This window comes from Oryx dammah, unplaced genomic scaffold, assembly GCF_014754425.2.
Source record: "Oryx dammah isolate SB20612 unplaced genomic scaffold, SCBI_Odam_1.1 HiC_scaffold_1, whole genome shotgun sequence".
Taxonomy (NCBI): Eukaryota; Metazoa; Chordata; class Mammalia; order Artiodactyla; family Bovidae; genus Oryx; species Oryx dammah.
The window spans coordinates 99022273-99039302 of NW_024070185.1; the positions used below are offsets into that span (position 1 = coordinate 99022273).

General features: G+C 38.7%; 1 protein-coding gene across 6 annotated transcripts in view; it reads right to left on the reverse strand.

Annotated features, from left to right (window-relative positions):
• ECPAS (Ecm29 proteasome adaptor and scaffold) overlaps positions 1-17030 on the reverse strand; it is a 109473-nt gene that overhangs the window by 74065 nt on the left and 18378 nt on the right. For all 6 annotated transcript variants that reach the window (XM_040239230.1, XM_040239244.1, XM_040239260.1 and 3 more), the window contains 2 exons: positions 10195-10325; positions 1129-1245 (listed from right to left, as the gene is read on the reverse strand). In XM_040239230.1, coding sequence (XP_040095164.1) covers positions 1129-1245; positions 10195-10325 — 248 coding nt within the window. The remainder of the gene's footprint in view (positions 1-1128; positions 1246-10194; positions 10326-17030) is intronic.

Below are 17030 nucleotides of genomic sequence, written 5' to 3' on the forward strand. Positions count from 1 at the left end.
GATCCTTTGACCTACCTACACTGCCATACTACACACCAGAATCAGATCTCCCAGTTTGTTACATTAATCCTTTCAAGCTAAGAGGAGGCCCATGTTAAGTCCCAGGCTGTCATTTCCCAGCTGGTCAATTACTAAAATAACCTCAGTACACGGTGGCACTGTGGTTCCTCACTCCAACATCTGACCGGTGGATGATGGAGCAAGGGGAAGCTGCATGCTGTCAGTGGGCGAGCATCACTATAAACCATGTGAATGCCTCACTTTAAGCAAACCCATAAATGCATATCCAGATTTACACGTAAGATAGAAATTTGCTTTTCTGAAGGACTTTAGAACAGACTTCGTAAAATTATTCCTTTAAAGACATCCTATTTGGCAGTTGTACTGGCACACACTGTTCCTATTTGCTTAGAGGAAGACACGTGTGTAATGGAGCTGTGTGCCCACAGCAGGAACAGACAAGATGGTCTGGGCCAGTAGGTGGCTCCAAAGGTTTGGAATCCAGATGTTAGATGAGACCCAGTAGAATTCTGCCCCAGTGCTACAACCACAAGGACCAGGAAAAGAACATCATCTGCCATTACATAGCATCAATATTTTTGACATTTCATTTTCATGAAGGGAACATTTAATAGGAATATTTCTTACCAGCCCCAGATTACTCCACTTTTAAAAAGAATATCTTTCTAAATATATAATATGTATATATCAAATATATTATTTTTAGTTCAGCCTTCCTATCTCTTCCTGTCTTTTTACCTTTTTTTTCTTCTTCTATCGTCCTTTACTTATTCCTTGCTACATAACCCTTCTCTTTCTATTCATACCAATGTTTCATAATCTTTTACTAAGAATCAATCATTCTTTTTTATATCAACATACCTGACGCATCACTACACCGACATTCGCCCTGTGTAAAATGGCCATGCAGTAACCCGTTCCTACCGTTTCCTCCAGGTCAATATTCAATGGAAAAACAGTGTGTCCGTTTGAAGAAAAACAACTCATGTTTTATTTAGAAATAGTCTAAGAGCAAATTCTAGGCTGGCCAATATACTGATAACATCTACTAAATATTATGGAAGAAAACTTACTGTAAGTCAGAAAATAGTCCAAGACGATACTCACTGTAACAAAGGAGACTGCAGCAGGGTCCTGGTACTGAACCAATAGTGTCTCTACTGGGAGCTGTATCTTGGGGCGGCTTTTTATGCGCTTATTCAGATGGACCAACAGTTCCATTACCTAAAATAGAGGAAGGCGTGAACTGAAATTCTTGATTATATTTTAAAAACAAATTCATTTCTCAAGTATTACCTATTTTACTTTTTTCTGGTAAAGGATATAAATTTGGCATCCCACAAAGGGAGTACAGAATATTGGAATCTTGTTCCAAAATGCTATCCCCAAGAATCCATACACCAGAATTTTACTAGGCAATGTATTTCACAAAGTCCTCTAAGTTAATTAAAGTTGAGATTCCACAGAGGCCTGTACTGAGGCACAGTCCCCCAGAAGGTAATGAGCAAACGACTGCAACATCTCATGCTACAGACTGAATATCTGTGTCTCCCAAAATTCGTATAGCAAAGCCCTAATCCCCACTGTGATCTGGAGGTAATTAGGTTTTGATGAGGCCATTAGGGTAGAGTCCACATGTAAGCGATGGATGCCCTTTTAAGGGGATGAAGATATCAGAGTTCTTCCTTTCTCTATCCTCTGAGGATAAAGCAAGAAGATGGCCCTGTGTAAACCATGGAAAGTTCCTGATGAAGAACCTGACCATGCTGGCACTCGGATCATGGACTTCCAGCCTCCAAAACTGTCAGAAATAAATACTGTTTATGTCATATAGTCTGCGGTACACCGTTACAGCAGCCCCTATAGACTAACTAAGAGTACTACAGAAAGAGAAGCATTCAAGGTACTGTGAGTTTCAAGAAGAAAACTTGTCTGCCAAGATCAAGGAGGACTTCAAGGAGAAAGTGACAGGAAACGAAGTCCTAAAGAGCAGATGAAACTCCAAGCAGAAGATCAGTTGTAAGTAGGTATAAGAGGTCTAAACGAACATGGTGCACTGTATCTGACTGAAACATAGAATCAGTTCAGTTCAGTTCAGTCGCTCAGTCGTGTCCTGCTCATAAGAGATAAAAAGTGCGGCTTAGATTATAAAAAGGATTTGGGTAAAATGCTGAGAAGTTTTTGCTTTATTCTGAAGATCATCTGATTCTATTCAAGAGTTTAAAGTAAGTAACACCAAGCTTCCGCTCCGTTAAGTGGGAAAAGACGGCAGAAAACGAGGTCAACAAGCAACGACTCTCACAGGAAGAAAGGAAGCTACAAAGGCTCGCGTCAAACGACCCCTGTCTTAACTATAAAGTGGGATAACACCACTTTATCTAACTAATAAAGGAGCATTGAGATATAAGATTTTTAGAAAGCCTTAACTAAAGACTCAAGAATTTAAAGTGAGACTATTCCAGAGGGCATGGCTTACACTATTCTCCATCATTTCTGAAATTTGAGCTCTAGCTTCAAAGCAAGTATTAAGGAGAGCTTATAGGAATGTTCACAGCAAAAATTCAGTTATTGACAGCAATCATGAAATAAGTGCATTTTAAGAATAACAAATCTAATAATATTCATTAAACAAGTGATAATAATAATCATAAAATAGCTGACATTTATCAAGCAGTTTCCATGCAGAACAGCACTTTGCATTCCTGTCTCATCTGATTCTCAAAACAACCGGGAGAGGCGCTGTTTTCACTCCCATTTGACCCAGGAAGAAGCAGAGGCTCAGGAAGGGAAATAACTTGCTCAAGCTGACTGAGACAGCAAGTGGGATAGTCAAGATCTGACTCCAGGATCCATATTTTTAACCTTATCAGACACACTGACAGTTGAGCTCAATGTATCTAAAGGGTCTGTCACTGTGAGACACTCTCAGGACCCTGATACTTTGCAAAGACCGAGAATTCTACATTACCATGCTTACCTCACCCAACCTCCTGCCCGTCCAGATTTATGATTCAGCTGGATGACAGGGAAAAAAATCAGGAGGAGACAGGCCAAAGGAAACAGCCCTCTTCCGACAATCTAAGCTGGGCTGATTCCTATAAGGACCCGAGATAAACAACAGTGCCCAGAATTACATACTCTCTTGTTTATCACAGTTTTAAAATTGTAAATCAATTAATTTTCTTCTAGCAATATTATCACCTTAAATATTGATTTACTTTCCAAATTTGATTATCTACTGCCTGGAACCCTTTATAAACTCGTAAAAATCAGGAAATCCACTGAACCAGTCCTTCCCCCAGCTAAAATCAACAACAGTTAACCTCTGTCAGTAAACCTCCAGAATTATTAGCCATGGGTATATAATATTTTGTCTCTATCAGTTCTTATTACTCATTCATTTAAATTCATTTGTTCATTAGCAAACTTTTTAATGGAAGTAAACATATAGCTGAAGAGCAAAGTTAAGAATGTGTATGGCTTTAATAAATTTTCACAAAGCAAACACATTTTTGTAACACCAGAAGTACAAAGTTCCTGCACTCAACTCACTAATGCTTCTTCCTGACTTCTAATACCAGATTTAAATTTATATAAACAAAATAGGATGAACTCATGTGTTTTTCATTCTGTATAATATCTGATATTCATCCATGTTGTTGCTCACAGTAACGGTTCACTTTCACTGCTCTACTAGGAAGAAAACCAGAATTTATCCATTTTCCTCCATCATGATATATATTAGATTGTTTCCAGGTTTGGACCATTAGGAATAATTACTATGAACATTCTTAGTTATGTCTTTTGGTGCACACGTATATACATTTTTATTGTATATAAACCCAGGACTGGAAATGCTTGGTCATGAAGTATATGTATGATAAACCTTAGAATGTTTCCAAGCAGTTTTCCAAAGTGGTTACACTAACTGACACTCCCACCAGCAGTGGTCAGTTCTAATTTTAATTTTATGTAAACTAGAATTCTACATATCTCACTTTCCTTAAAACAGGAAATGTACTCTACTGATGTGGTAGTAGAAATCTAAAACTTATTTCTCCTGTGAATTCCCTGCTGGTTCAGTGATTAAGACTAGGAGCTTTCACTGAGATGGCCCAAATCCAATCCCTGGTCAGGAACTAACTCCTAGTTTCACTGATGATAAAACTTTACATGCTGAAACTATTTATACAAAAGCTTTTACTCAAAACTACTCTGCTTTTATAGGAGTCTTATTTTTATGATTAAAAAAAAAGGTCTAATGTTTATAACTGAATTCCAGATTTGTGACAAATATCTCTATCTTTTATTAACAATTACATAATAATCAAAAGTCCAATTATTATATTGATTCTATTTGCAAAAGGTATTAGTATAAGCACAGGACTGTGCAAATCATGAAAGTCTGACCAAATAGCCATATTTCAAAATAATTAAAAATCTGGCCAAGTATCTAATACTTCAAAACAAATAAAAGGGAAACATATCAAGCCTCCACCACCTGGAGTCAAAATAAAGTGAAAGTCGCTCAGTCGTCTCTGACTGTTTGCAAGCCCACGGACTACATAGTGCATGGAATTCTCCAGGTCAGAATACTGGAATGGGTAGCCTTTTCCTTCTCCAGGGGATCTTCCCAACCCAGGGATCAAACCCAGGTCTCTTGCAGGGAAGGCGGATTCTTTACCAGCTGAGCCACGAGGGAAGCCCGGAGTCAAAACAACATGCAGGCAAATTACGTTTCTGCTCTCAGTCATTCTCTCATCCCCACCTTTCATTCACTGACCCTTCACGTGCTGAATTCACTTTCATACGTAAGAGAAACAATGAACATGTTTGCCATCAAGTGGAGGCAAAGCCTGGCAGAAATTACTTAGTTTAGGATCATCTCTCAGGTGTAAAATCCCATGTGCCACAAAGCTAATTATTTAGCTTCCCTGAGCCTCAGCTTTTTCCTCAATAAAATGGGAAAAACATGAGCATCTATACCCTGCAGAGCTGTTAAGTAAGCTGTAATGAATTGAGAGACAATGATCACATAGGCATTTAATGCTTTGCATTTTATCATTTTCGGAACCACTTGTCCTCATTTGCAGAAATCAAATGATAACACTTCACAGGCCATTGTGAGGATTAAATGAAAAGATATGTCAGAGTCTAGCACACTGCTTAGAATGTAAACGGGTATCTCAGCTCTTAAATCTCTTTTCCCTTAGGCTGGAAGTTTTCCCACTTACTTACCAGCAAAACCTCTTTATCAACAGAAATGATATGCAAAAAAAGCAAATAAAATCCATGTTTTATAATATAAAACAAAGTTCATAATAATTATATCTTTAATACTTTATTCTACTTTGTTGCTTTTCAAAATTATAATAGAAAAACCCATTTATTACAATAAATCAAAAAAAAGTAATCATCCCTTTTGCCTAGCCCATTCACAGCCACTCAAAGACACCAGTGTTAACCGTCTAGTGTTCTTCCTCATATCTTTCTCTGCAGTCACATAAACTTCTACAAACATATTTACATCTTTAGATTTTACATTTTTACTTTTTACAAAAATGAGCTATATATCATTAACATCAGCATTGAGTCCACTTTGTTTCCAGTTAAAAATATATAAGCTTCTTAATTTAGACCTAACTCATTCTTTGTTAATAGCTGCATAATATTCCACAGGATTCAAAGTTGTTTTCAAAAACTCACCTGTACTATTCATCACTCAAAGTAAATACATGTTCACATATTTCCTTCAAGCTTTTTGTAAAAAGGTTAGAAAAATTCACCAATAGATCAAAGTCAGCATTATTTGGAATATGAGAAGAAAATCAAAGGCAAACTTCTAGGGAAAAGGCTCCAAAGGTCCTTTTTCAAATTAGCAAGTTTCTAAAAACCTGACATGCCACACAATGAAATATAAAAATGAAATATTTTTTCCTGAATTCTACAGCTTGAAAAACAAAGCAGCAGCTATGCCTTCTTTGGAAAAAATCTTTAACATACATATTTTTATTGACAAATATCTTGGAGAACACACAGTGAGGAGCGGGGAGGCAGTAAGAGAACAAATGTAACAAGTAAAATGAAGAAAAAAGGCAGATATTGCTTAGAATTCTAACAATAGTTAAGTGATTCAAAGTTTCAGACAGGATCCAACCACAAAACAGCTCACCAGATCCTCAGTGCTTTCTAAAGAAGTAAGAAATAGAAGGGTAGAGGGAGAGGGGAGAATTCTCATCAAGATAAAATAATGTATTTGCTGGTAACTGAGTAAAACATTTTGTTTACTCAGATACAAATTAATGACTGAAATGTTAAGAATGTGGATAGATTGGCTTGATTAATCATTATATTAAAACAGAATACAGGTGATCAAAGGCCTACCCAGAAAATGTGTGGCAGGATGAGAAGGTAAGGAAGGAGAAGAGGGAGAGATGGAGAGACTGAAAATGGATCAAGCAATGAGCGAGGTTAATAACCAGAGCAACCGATGTAAAATGCCCTCGATCCAAACCTCAAAAAAAAAAAAAAAAAAAAAGAAAGTGACATGTCAATTATATAGATGAAGAGACACAGCCAAAGTAAATAAAGTTAAACTGGTTAGCTGAGCCAAAGACTCACCGATCAAACCTACATGGAAGGAAAACACTGGTTACAATACTTATCTCAGATGAGAGGTACTGGGGTTAAAAAAAAAAATCTTAAATGGGATTTAAAAGATAAGAAAAGTAGGTAACATATTATAAATTACTAAGAAAGACAAGATCTTCAATTTGTGCGCCAAAAGGCATCCAGGTGAAATTATTAAAAAGAAAATCAGAATATTTACAACAGTAGGAGACTGTAATTCACTATCAGTTTACAACAGGACTAGAAGACAGGCTTCTCGAGAAATGAGAGCACAGTGCTGAGTGGCCTCTCCACACACTGAGCTCCCATATTCCACACAAAGGAACTATTTTTTTTAATTTTATGAATAGCTTTCATGAACATCAGAAATTATATACTTTAAAAGATTAGAGCATTTGCTCACTGTGGTTTCCAATCAGAATGCAATAAAATCATGCAAATTTTACACAATTTTGAAACTAAAAGCAATATTCTTATAAACTAATTATTAAGTCAAAATTAAAATAAAACCTAATACTGTTCATCAGTATAACAATGGAGTATAAGTGAAAGTGAAAGTTGCTCAGTTGTGTCTGACTCTTTACGACCCATGCTACAGCCTGCCAGGCTACTCTGGCCGTGAAATTCTCCAGGCCAGAATACTGGAGTAGGTAGTCTTCCCCTTCTCCAGGGGATCTTCCCAACCCAGGGATTGAACCCAGGTCTCCTGCAAAGCAGGCAGATGGATTCTTTACCACCTGAGCCACCAGGGAAGCCCAAGAAAACTGGAGTGGGTAGCCTATTCCCATCTCCAGGGGATCTTCTCGACCCAGGAATCAAACTGGGGTCTCCTGCATCGCAGGCAAATTCTTTACCAGCTTAGCTACCAGGGAAGCCCAAGGAGTATAACCAAAACAGTAATCAAAAAGAAATCCTCAGCTGAACCCGTTTTTGGTTCTGTTTCTTTTTTTTTTAATCTGACGTTAAACAAATGACAATCATTCCAAGTCTCAATTTCGTCTATAAAATGAAAATCATATTTATACCTCACGTAATCTTGTGAGGATTTAAGTTATTAGCACCTTTCCTGGCACATAATAACCTTTATCATTACTATATAAACTGAAATCTTATGTGAGAAAAATATACTAAAGGAAAACAAAAAAAGGAATATTTGAATACAGACAGAAGAAAAATACACTTTTAAAAAAATCTAAAAGCTGTTTTTTGAGACTTTCCTGGTAGTCCTTGGTTAAAAATCTGCCTTACAATGCAGAGGACAAGGGTTCAATTCCTGGTCCGAGAACGAAGATCCCACATCTCACAGAGCACAACTAGAGACAGCCTGCCTGCAGCGCTACTGAGCCTGTGACGCCGTGACGAAAGAATCTGCAAACCAACGATGACAGATCCTGCATGATGCCGAGGATCTGATGCAGTCAAATAAATAAACAAGTGCATTTTTTAAAAAGACTGCAAATTCTTTTTAAAAGGTATTCTCTCGCCTTTTAAAAAAAAAAAAAAAGCAAAGGTTTGGTAGTAACAAAAAAAGGAGGAAGAATGGAATTTCTCCACTTGAATGGTTAACAGAATATTAAGAGAAATAGTATGATAGAGGTGAATAATATACAATGGAACATATAGATGGTTAGACATAAATGATTTTTTATAAAAGATAAAAACACAAGGAAACGTAAAAATCCTAAGTAAATAAGTTAAAAAAAAAAAAAAACCTTACTGAAAATACTCAGCCGAGAAACCTCGACTAATGCAGAAACTTCCTCCTATTTCTTCTCCTGGTCTCCACTGCAAGTCTCTCTCCACGCCACAGCCAGAGTGCTGGAGTCAGTATCACCAACACCCTTGGCGAACTGCCACTGGACTCCCCACACCCAACCTCCCATCCCCCTTCTGATGTGCTGGGTGCAGCTCTGTGGCCCTCTTCAGCTCCCCGCCCGGCCTTACACTCAGTTCCAGCTCAAAATCTCTGCATGGGGCCTTCTCTGCCCTTACTGGTCTCCCATTTCTCTGCCTGGCTATTTCCTACACATCACAGAGGCCTCGCTTACACCCTACATTTAACTTAAATCAAGTCCCCAAATATATTCTTTCATAGGATCCTTTTCCATCTTAGCACTGACTGCAATTTCAACTCTATACTATTTGCCTGATGGTTTAATAATGATCTCCCTAACTAGACGTTTCTTTCCTTCACCAAGGTATTCCTAACACCTGGCATATAAAAGGTACTCAGCAAATATTTGCCAAATGAATGATGAGACTAAATAAAGAAACAGAAACCAACGCATGAAGGCCTTTTATACCTTGCTATTCTGAGGGTAAAAAAAGGCCATAGGAGAGTTTTAAATAGGAAAATGACATAAACACATATCTATCTCAGCAAAGCAGTTATTAACAACAGGCATGTCAAATATTAATATATGACAAGAATGTCCTATTCCTTCCTGTAAACATAACAGATATTCTGAAAGATACTCTTTCTTCACTGAACTCAAAATCCCTCTCAGGGCAGACCTCCAGGAAGGTCATTGCCAATCAATTAGAGTGGCCCAAGGGATGAAATCTGATGATAGCTCAAAAACCCGAAAGTCTAGTATAAATACACTGGAAGACTAATGAACTATTTTAAACTGAAGACTCCAAATGTTCCCTGTAGAACATTAGGTTAAAAAAGAACATCTTGATGTCACGGTTATGCAACTTCTAGTATAGTTCTTTATAAAAATCCTAAAACAGGAGCTATGCAAGACTGCCTCGCTTTTAAAAACATCTCTTTTGCTTACCTTAAATTAAGTTTATATTCATTGTCATGCTTAGCCGCTCAGTTATGTCTGACTCTTTGTGACCCCATGGACTGTACCCCACCAGAATCCTCTGTCCATAGGATTCTCCAGGCAAGAATACTGGAGTGGGTTGCCATTCCCTTCTCCAGGGAATCCCTGGTGCCTTGGTAATCCCTTTAAATTAAGCTCATATTCATAACCAATGATTAAAGAAGATTTTTGCACCCCTGATGCAAAGAGCTGACTCACTGGAAAAGACCCTGATGCTGGGAAAGATTGAAGGCAAAAGGAGAAGTGGGGGAAGCAGAGGATAAGATGGTTAGAGAGCATCACCAACTCAATGGACACGAATTTGTACAAACTCCAGGAGATAGTGAAGGACAGAGGAAGCTAGTGAGTTGCAGTTCATGTGGTTGCAGAGTGGGACACAACTTAGCAACTGAACAACCACCACTTTTCACACTGGACTCAGGAGCATGGATTTTAGATCAGGCCTCCATACATTCCAGAACAATTATCTCAACTATTATCACCAGGTACTGATGCCAAGTTTACAGCTGGAGCTAAAAGTAGCTGTGCTAAGCATTCAAAAGGTACTCGGAGATCACGGAAGGAGGTTATGGACTCACTGTCCATTCGGGAAAGGCCTTAACTGGGCTCATGAAGCTGGATTTCAATAACGGGAACAGAAAACTCACTTCATAAAATACATCCATGTATTCCCCATTTAATTCACCCACAATAATCCCAGCATGCTTACCTTTTTGCGCACGCCTTCTTGGGTGCTGGACAGCTTGAGCAAAACAGGAGGAAGGAATTTAGATATGATATTCTGTAACTGCTCATCTGTTTCAGCATGTCCAAGTCGTAAAAAGACTCGTTCAAGCTGATCTATAACATAAAAAGAAAAAAGGAGAACTTAGCAAATCAAACAGGACCGAGACTAATCACTTTTCTTACTTAATCCTTTTTTCTATATGCAGATCCTGCAGTCAGAACTTTAACCATAGCTGGCCCCGCTGTGAAACAACACTAAAAAGCTTTACTAGCTAATTATACTGTCTTAGAACTGTCCTGGTCATTTAACCTCTAGAAGGGAAGAAAACAAGGCTAAATTTCTCTCCTACTTACAAAACTATTCAGTGTTTCTAAAGGATGTGGATACCAGAAAAGATACAAAAGTTTTTAAGAAATTTTCTAGATAAGAGAGCCAGGGAGGAGAACTTTAATCAGATACCAGGGATAATAGATCTTTGGTGAAACCATCTTACTGATGAAATTTCTGCAAAGACAGAATCACTGCCCACTACTACTAGAATTAGCCAACCAGACTGTGAAAGATAAATTTCCACCAAGAAAGCCACTGAGAAACATCTTAACACCATAGGGATGCTTTCAACAAAACCCAGTCTGTGATAAACTACAGGATAAACAGCTAACACACTCAAAGTTTACACCTGTTCAATCAATACACTGCAGAGGAGGGCACAGGTGAAAGGGGAATTCACCAATGGCAAATGACTGGATATTTGACATTTGTTAATTAGTGTTTATTTTTTAGATGTTACCATTGTATTGTGGTTATGTTTATTTTTTAGAGGTTCTTATAAAAATGATCAGTAGTGATTAGGGAGCCTTCTAAGGGGCTGAAAATGTCCTACCTCTCACATTCTGAGTGGTGATTATGAAAATATATATTATAAAAAGTCACAAGCTCTATATTTTTATACTTTCTACTGTATCTACTATACTTCAACTTTACAAGTTATTTAAAATTTTTAAAAATTTAAAAGAATTCTTTCCTTCCAGAGATAAAGACTGAAATATCTACAAGTGAAATAACATAGCAACTTAGATTTACATCAATCAAGGATGTACTGGAAATCTGCTGAAAGAGTAAATTTCAGATGTTCACCTCACCAAAAAAAGAAGGCAACTGTGAGAAAGATATTTTAATTGGCTTGATTGAACTATTCATTTCATTATGTATATGTATATCAGATTATCATGTTGAACACCTTAAATATATATATTTCAAAAAGTAAAAATAAATAAAAATAGCCATGACTTCATTCAGGTCCTCATTTTAAAATAAATAAATAATTGAGGGTGCTGGGATGAGCTATAGGGAGAAGCCATATAAATGACACCAAGATTAGTCATTAGTTGATAACTGTATAAGCTATGGGATAGATACTGAGAATTTGTGCTTTAGTGTATACTTGAAATTTCCATAATAATTTTCAGAGAAAGATTTATATATATATGCACGCACACACACATAAAGATACAGATACATAAATATAGATATGTAGATATGTATCTCTATGGGGAGCCTAGAGGCAACGACAACCTGGCACAATCGAGCAGCAACAAGCACACCCAGTGCCCAGATCTTAGTTTTTAAAAACATTCTCCAGGCAAAGTAGCCCGACTCTAGGGCCAGGGTGAGGAAAAAACCAGGTGGACCTGAAGCATCCTGCAGAAAACAAAGGGGGCCAGATAGGAAAAGCGGCCTGGAATGAGTCAAAAGGATGCAGGAACCACCACCCTGAAAGAGCTCCATCACAGTCAAGGCTGGACCAAGTTGAGGAACTAATAACACAGTACTGGATTCTAACCCAAAGTATAAAAGAAATCTACATGACCCAGTGATATAAATGAATGATTGAATGGTTAAATGCATGGAGGAAAAGAGACCAGTCTTTCTCACCCAATTTTAATGAATTTATGTGTAGATACTTCCCCCTACAGGAGACAGACCTTAATTCCTGCCTCTACCCATCACCCCTGTAGGGTAGACTAGATTTAGCAACTTGCTTCCAAAGAATAGAAGAGAGAATGAGGAAGACGTTAACTTCACAGTGGCGCAACTACAACCTAGATAAACACTATTTTAACCAGGTGATGCCATGGTTGGGTATCAGGCTCCCAAATGTGACAAGAGGGCGTTTCACCTCTGGGGTATTCCTTCCGAAAACTCACGACCTCCACCTAGACATGGGGTAACACAAACAAACCAACACCACCAAGTCAAAATACAGCCTACAGGATACATGGCCAGTACTGCCCAAGATTTTCAAGATCGTGGAAGAGAAAGACTAAAAAACCGTCACAGACCAGAGGAGTCTGGGGAGACGTGACAGCTAAATGCAGTGTGGCAACCGGCACTGGATCCCAGAACAGCAAGAGGACATTAGTGGAAAAACTGGTGAAATCCAAATAGTCTCAAGTTCAGCTTTTAAAATAGTAAAGGAAGGAATGGAGGGGAGGTGCACATGCTGCCTCTGAGATTAGCAGACCAAACCCTTCGATTTGCTAGTAGTTGAAACACTGCTGTAAAAGTAGCTTTGAAGAACAATGGATTCAATCCAATGTATCTGTGGAAGTTAGAGATAAGGCGTCTCTGCCCTGCCTCAGCGCCTCACAGATCTCAGGCAGTGGAAACTACAGATTTTAGCTACAGAAACTTAGAATTGTTCGATGGAAGAAGGCGGGCTAGATTCTTCATAAGAAACTCATCTGCAGAACCTGTGCCAAAGGCTTAAAAAAAAAAAAATCAAGTGACATCTGGTCCCTTTCATTTTTCATACAATCATCTGGGTGCTGCCTCTGTACGCCCAGCAGAGCACCGAACACTTCCTCCCTCCCTAGAAAGGAAAAGATAACATCCCAACATAGTAAAACTGCGGACAATGGGAATGTGGGCACAGAAAGGGCGGGCCTCCGACACCACACGGGGGTCCCTGTCGGAGAAGCCGAGCGCCCTTAGGGAACAGGCGATGCCTCTGCACCCTTCGGGGAGGTCAGCGTCACACTGCTGCGTCACTCAGGAACAGCGGCGCTTTCAACAAACCATCATCAATCCTGTTCAACTTTATGAAAAGAAATGTAAAAAAAATGCAGGTATAATCAACCACTGACCTCTTCAGCCTACGAAGTCAACAAAATAGGGGGAAACATTTGGCAACAGGATGGCGGCTGAATCCTGTTGTCAGAGGCACAAGAGGAGAAGAACCTTGTGCCTTTCCCCTCAACCCTGGACACTGAGCCCCGTGAAAGCGGCAGTCGGCATCAGGCCTCTAACCCCAGACGTGCCTATTCAGAAACAAGAAGCACAACCACACGCTCTGAAAATTCACGAGGAATCTAATGTGCAAGTTCACCCTTCGCAAGGACTTAGTGTTCAGTTGGAGGAATTGAGATCCTCCAGGTCATCACCAAAGCATCCGGGGTATGACAGACATTATTCTAGAGTCAAGAGCAAGTTCCATCAACGGTGATGTTACTCCTCTTATTCAAACCCATACTGACTTAATTTCACTTACAGGTAAATTAAAGACATCACCATACCCTCAAATCATCACCGTTCAATGTGGGGAATATATTCTGAACTATTACTTTTTCCTGTTCATACACTAACATTATTTTAATGTAAAAACTGGAATCTAACATATACCATTTTACAATTTGCCTTTTTTTTCCATTTAATTAACACAAACACATGGAGTAATGCATGTCTCAGGACTTTTCAGATTTTTTTAACTAAAATAAAGTGTATATGCTTTGTATTTCAAATAACTCTAACCACACTGTGTGTTCTAGGGCAGTTCCTATAATTAGATGCATTCAGATTTCTGCAGTAAGACATATGGATATGTCTTACTATGTGGGATAGTCAATTATAAAGAACCTCACTCACATCCATTCAGGTCAGGTTTTAATATCAAAAGAGTTACACTAAAAAAAAAAAAAAGACAGAAATCTTGAGATATGTATAAAATTTTAAGTATCTTTCCATCAGTCCAGTTCAGTCACTCGACACTAACTAAAGATAACTTGATAATAGCAACTTTAGAAGGAGAATGATTTATTCAGCTATGTGCTATTACCAGGTTTACAGTACCACAAACAATGCTCCAAAGAACATCTTTATCCCTGTGTATCCGTGCACTTGGATGGGTTTCTGTAAGCTAAAACCCTAGAAATGGAACTACTGAGGCAAAGTGTAGGAGTGTCAAGTTTAAGAGATTTTTGAAAAATGCCCTTCAAAAGGTTATGATCCTTTGTACCACTAGCAGCAATGTAAATACCAATTTCCCTGTATTCCCGCCTACACTGAGTAATCTAATCAATCTTACCAAGATTGTAAGTGATCCATCTTAGCTGAATATGATAGATGAGAAAGAACCACACTATTGTTTCATATATATTTTATTACTGAGGTAAAGTATCTTTTTAAATTTTTATTGGTCATTTGAAATATCTTCTTCAGTGAATTACCTTATTCTTTTGACCTGCTAAGTTCTAAAAGCTTCTATATAATATTGAAAAAATTTCCACCTGTTCTCCCATAAATTAAAATGCTTTTTTCCCAGTATGCCTAGTGACTTTTTTCTTATTGTACCTAAGTTTTTCAAATATCAATGTACCATTCCTTCATTTCATGGCTTCTGAGTTTCTAGCCATGCTTAGAAATGCCTTTTTAACTCAAAGATTATGAAAACACTATATTCTACAGGACAGAGTTAACACAGCGGGCCTGAGACTGCTGTCCTTACGAGGTCTTGTCAGTCAAGGCCAGTCCTTGGCTGCCACAGGAAAGCTTGGATTTCAGGAGGGTTCCCATCATTGCCAGGGCTGATGAAGACTGACTTGCTGTGTCTGAACTGTTTGTGCAAACAATATGCTGTATGTTCAACACATGCTTTCCTCCTGAGAATCTGGAATTTTGGAATGTGTTAGGCAGAAGGTGCCAATGTGAAGGGCACCAAATAAAAGCCTTCAGTAATGAGTCTCTAATGAACCTCCCCTGCAGACAACACTTCACACATGTTGTCATAACTTGTGTGAGTTGTCCTAACTCACTGCTGAAGAATTACTCATGTCCCACGTACCTCAACTGGGAGAGGACTCTCAGAAGCACGCACCTGGTTTCCTCCGGACTGCTGCTTTGTATCCTTTCAGGGTAATAAATATTAGCCCCATAAGTACAAGTAAGTGCATAGTCCTGTGAATCCCAGCAAGTCACGGAGCCTGGGGGTGGTCCTGGCAATCCCGACACACACACACACACACACACACACACACACACACACACACTCACTCACTCACTCACTCATTCACTCACTCACTCACTCACTCACTCACTCACTCACTCACTCACCCACCCACCCACCCACCCACCCACCTGTGTTTTCTTCTAGCTCTTACAATTTTCCTTTCTATATCCAAGTCTTTAATCCAACATGAATTTTTTTTGGCTCATGAGGGATGTAAAGAAGCCTTGTCTTTTGTGGGTTTTTTAAATCTCCTTCATTGTGAAATAAAACATTTAGAAATGTGTGCAAGATATAAGTATAATTTAATGAGTTATTATAAACACCTATGTAGCTACTGCCCAAGTCAAGAAGAAAAATTTGTTTTGAAACTCGCACAAAGAAAGGTTTCTATTCGACTTAAGAGAGGACTGAAAGACTGTTGAACACTCAAAAGCACTGTGAATTTCAACGTCACCTAAGGTCACAGAGGTAATTACAGCCATGTATGAACTAGAACTGGGTCTTTTGATGTTCAGTCTAAAAACCTTTGCCTACCTATGAGGAGAAGGGGGGCAACAGAGGATGAGCTGGTTGGATGGCATCACCAACTCGATGGACATGAGTATGATTAAACTCCAGAAGATAGTGAAGGACAGGGAAGCCTGGCATGCTGCAGTCCATGGGGGTCACAGAGTCAGACACGACTGAGCAGCTGAACACAGCCACCAATGCAACTGTCCACCATGATGACCTGTATTTTATAGGGCAGGGTCCCTGTACACTGCACCTTCTACAAGGAGCCCTGTTTCAGAGAATCACCAGAAGGTCATAAGAACTTGCCAGATTCAGGTGACGATGGGAAAATGTACAAATGTACAAATTCAAAGGTCAGAAAACAACACCAGAGAAAGCTCATTACTATGAATAAGAAGCTAAGACCAAACGTGACAACGTAAAATTGACCTCTTTCTGCCTGCTCCTCCAGATTCTCTCCTCCTCCCAGGCCCAGGAACCTGCTACTTTCACCCTGTGAAGCAGACTCCCTATCTAGGTCACTCATTCACTCACACACTCATTCCAGCATGAATTGAAACCCTACTGTGTGCCAGAGCTTGGTGGGCATGGGTACAGAGTAGAGAAGAAAGAGGTGAGGCTGGTGTTCATGCTTAGCACACATGTATGGTATCTGCAGGAGAAGAAAACAACAACAACAAAAGGCCTGAGATGGACTGCTCAAGACAAGAGCATTTAAGGATGGAAGGAGAGTCTGAGAAAGGGAAGGATAGGCACCACACAAAAATAGGAAGAAAACTGAGTATGAGGTCATAAGAACTAAGGGAAGAAAAAATAGACTAGTCAGGAAGAACTGGAAAAAATTTGCTTGCCTGTATTAAAAACAAAAAATTTTTAAATTCCATCAGATAAATAAATGACACAAGTGTAAGAAGCAAGATTTTAAAGCTTTTAAGAGAAAAGTGAAAAGGGAACACTAAAGTTCAAGTACAAAGCACAAAAGGCTAATAGGTTAAGATTTTAAAATATCATAAAACACACC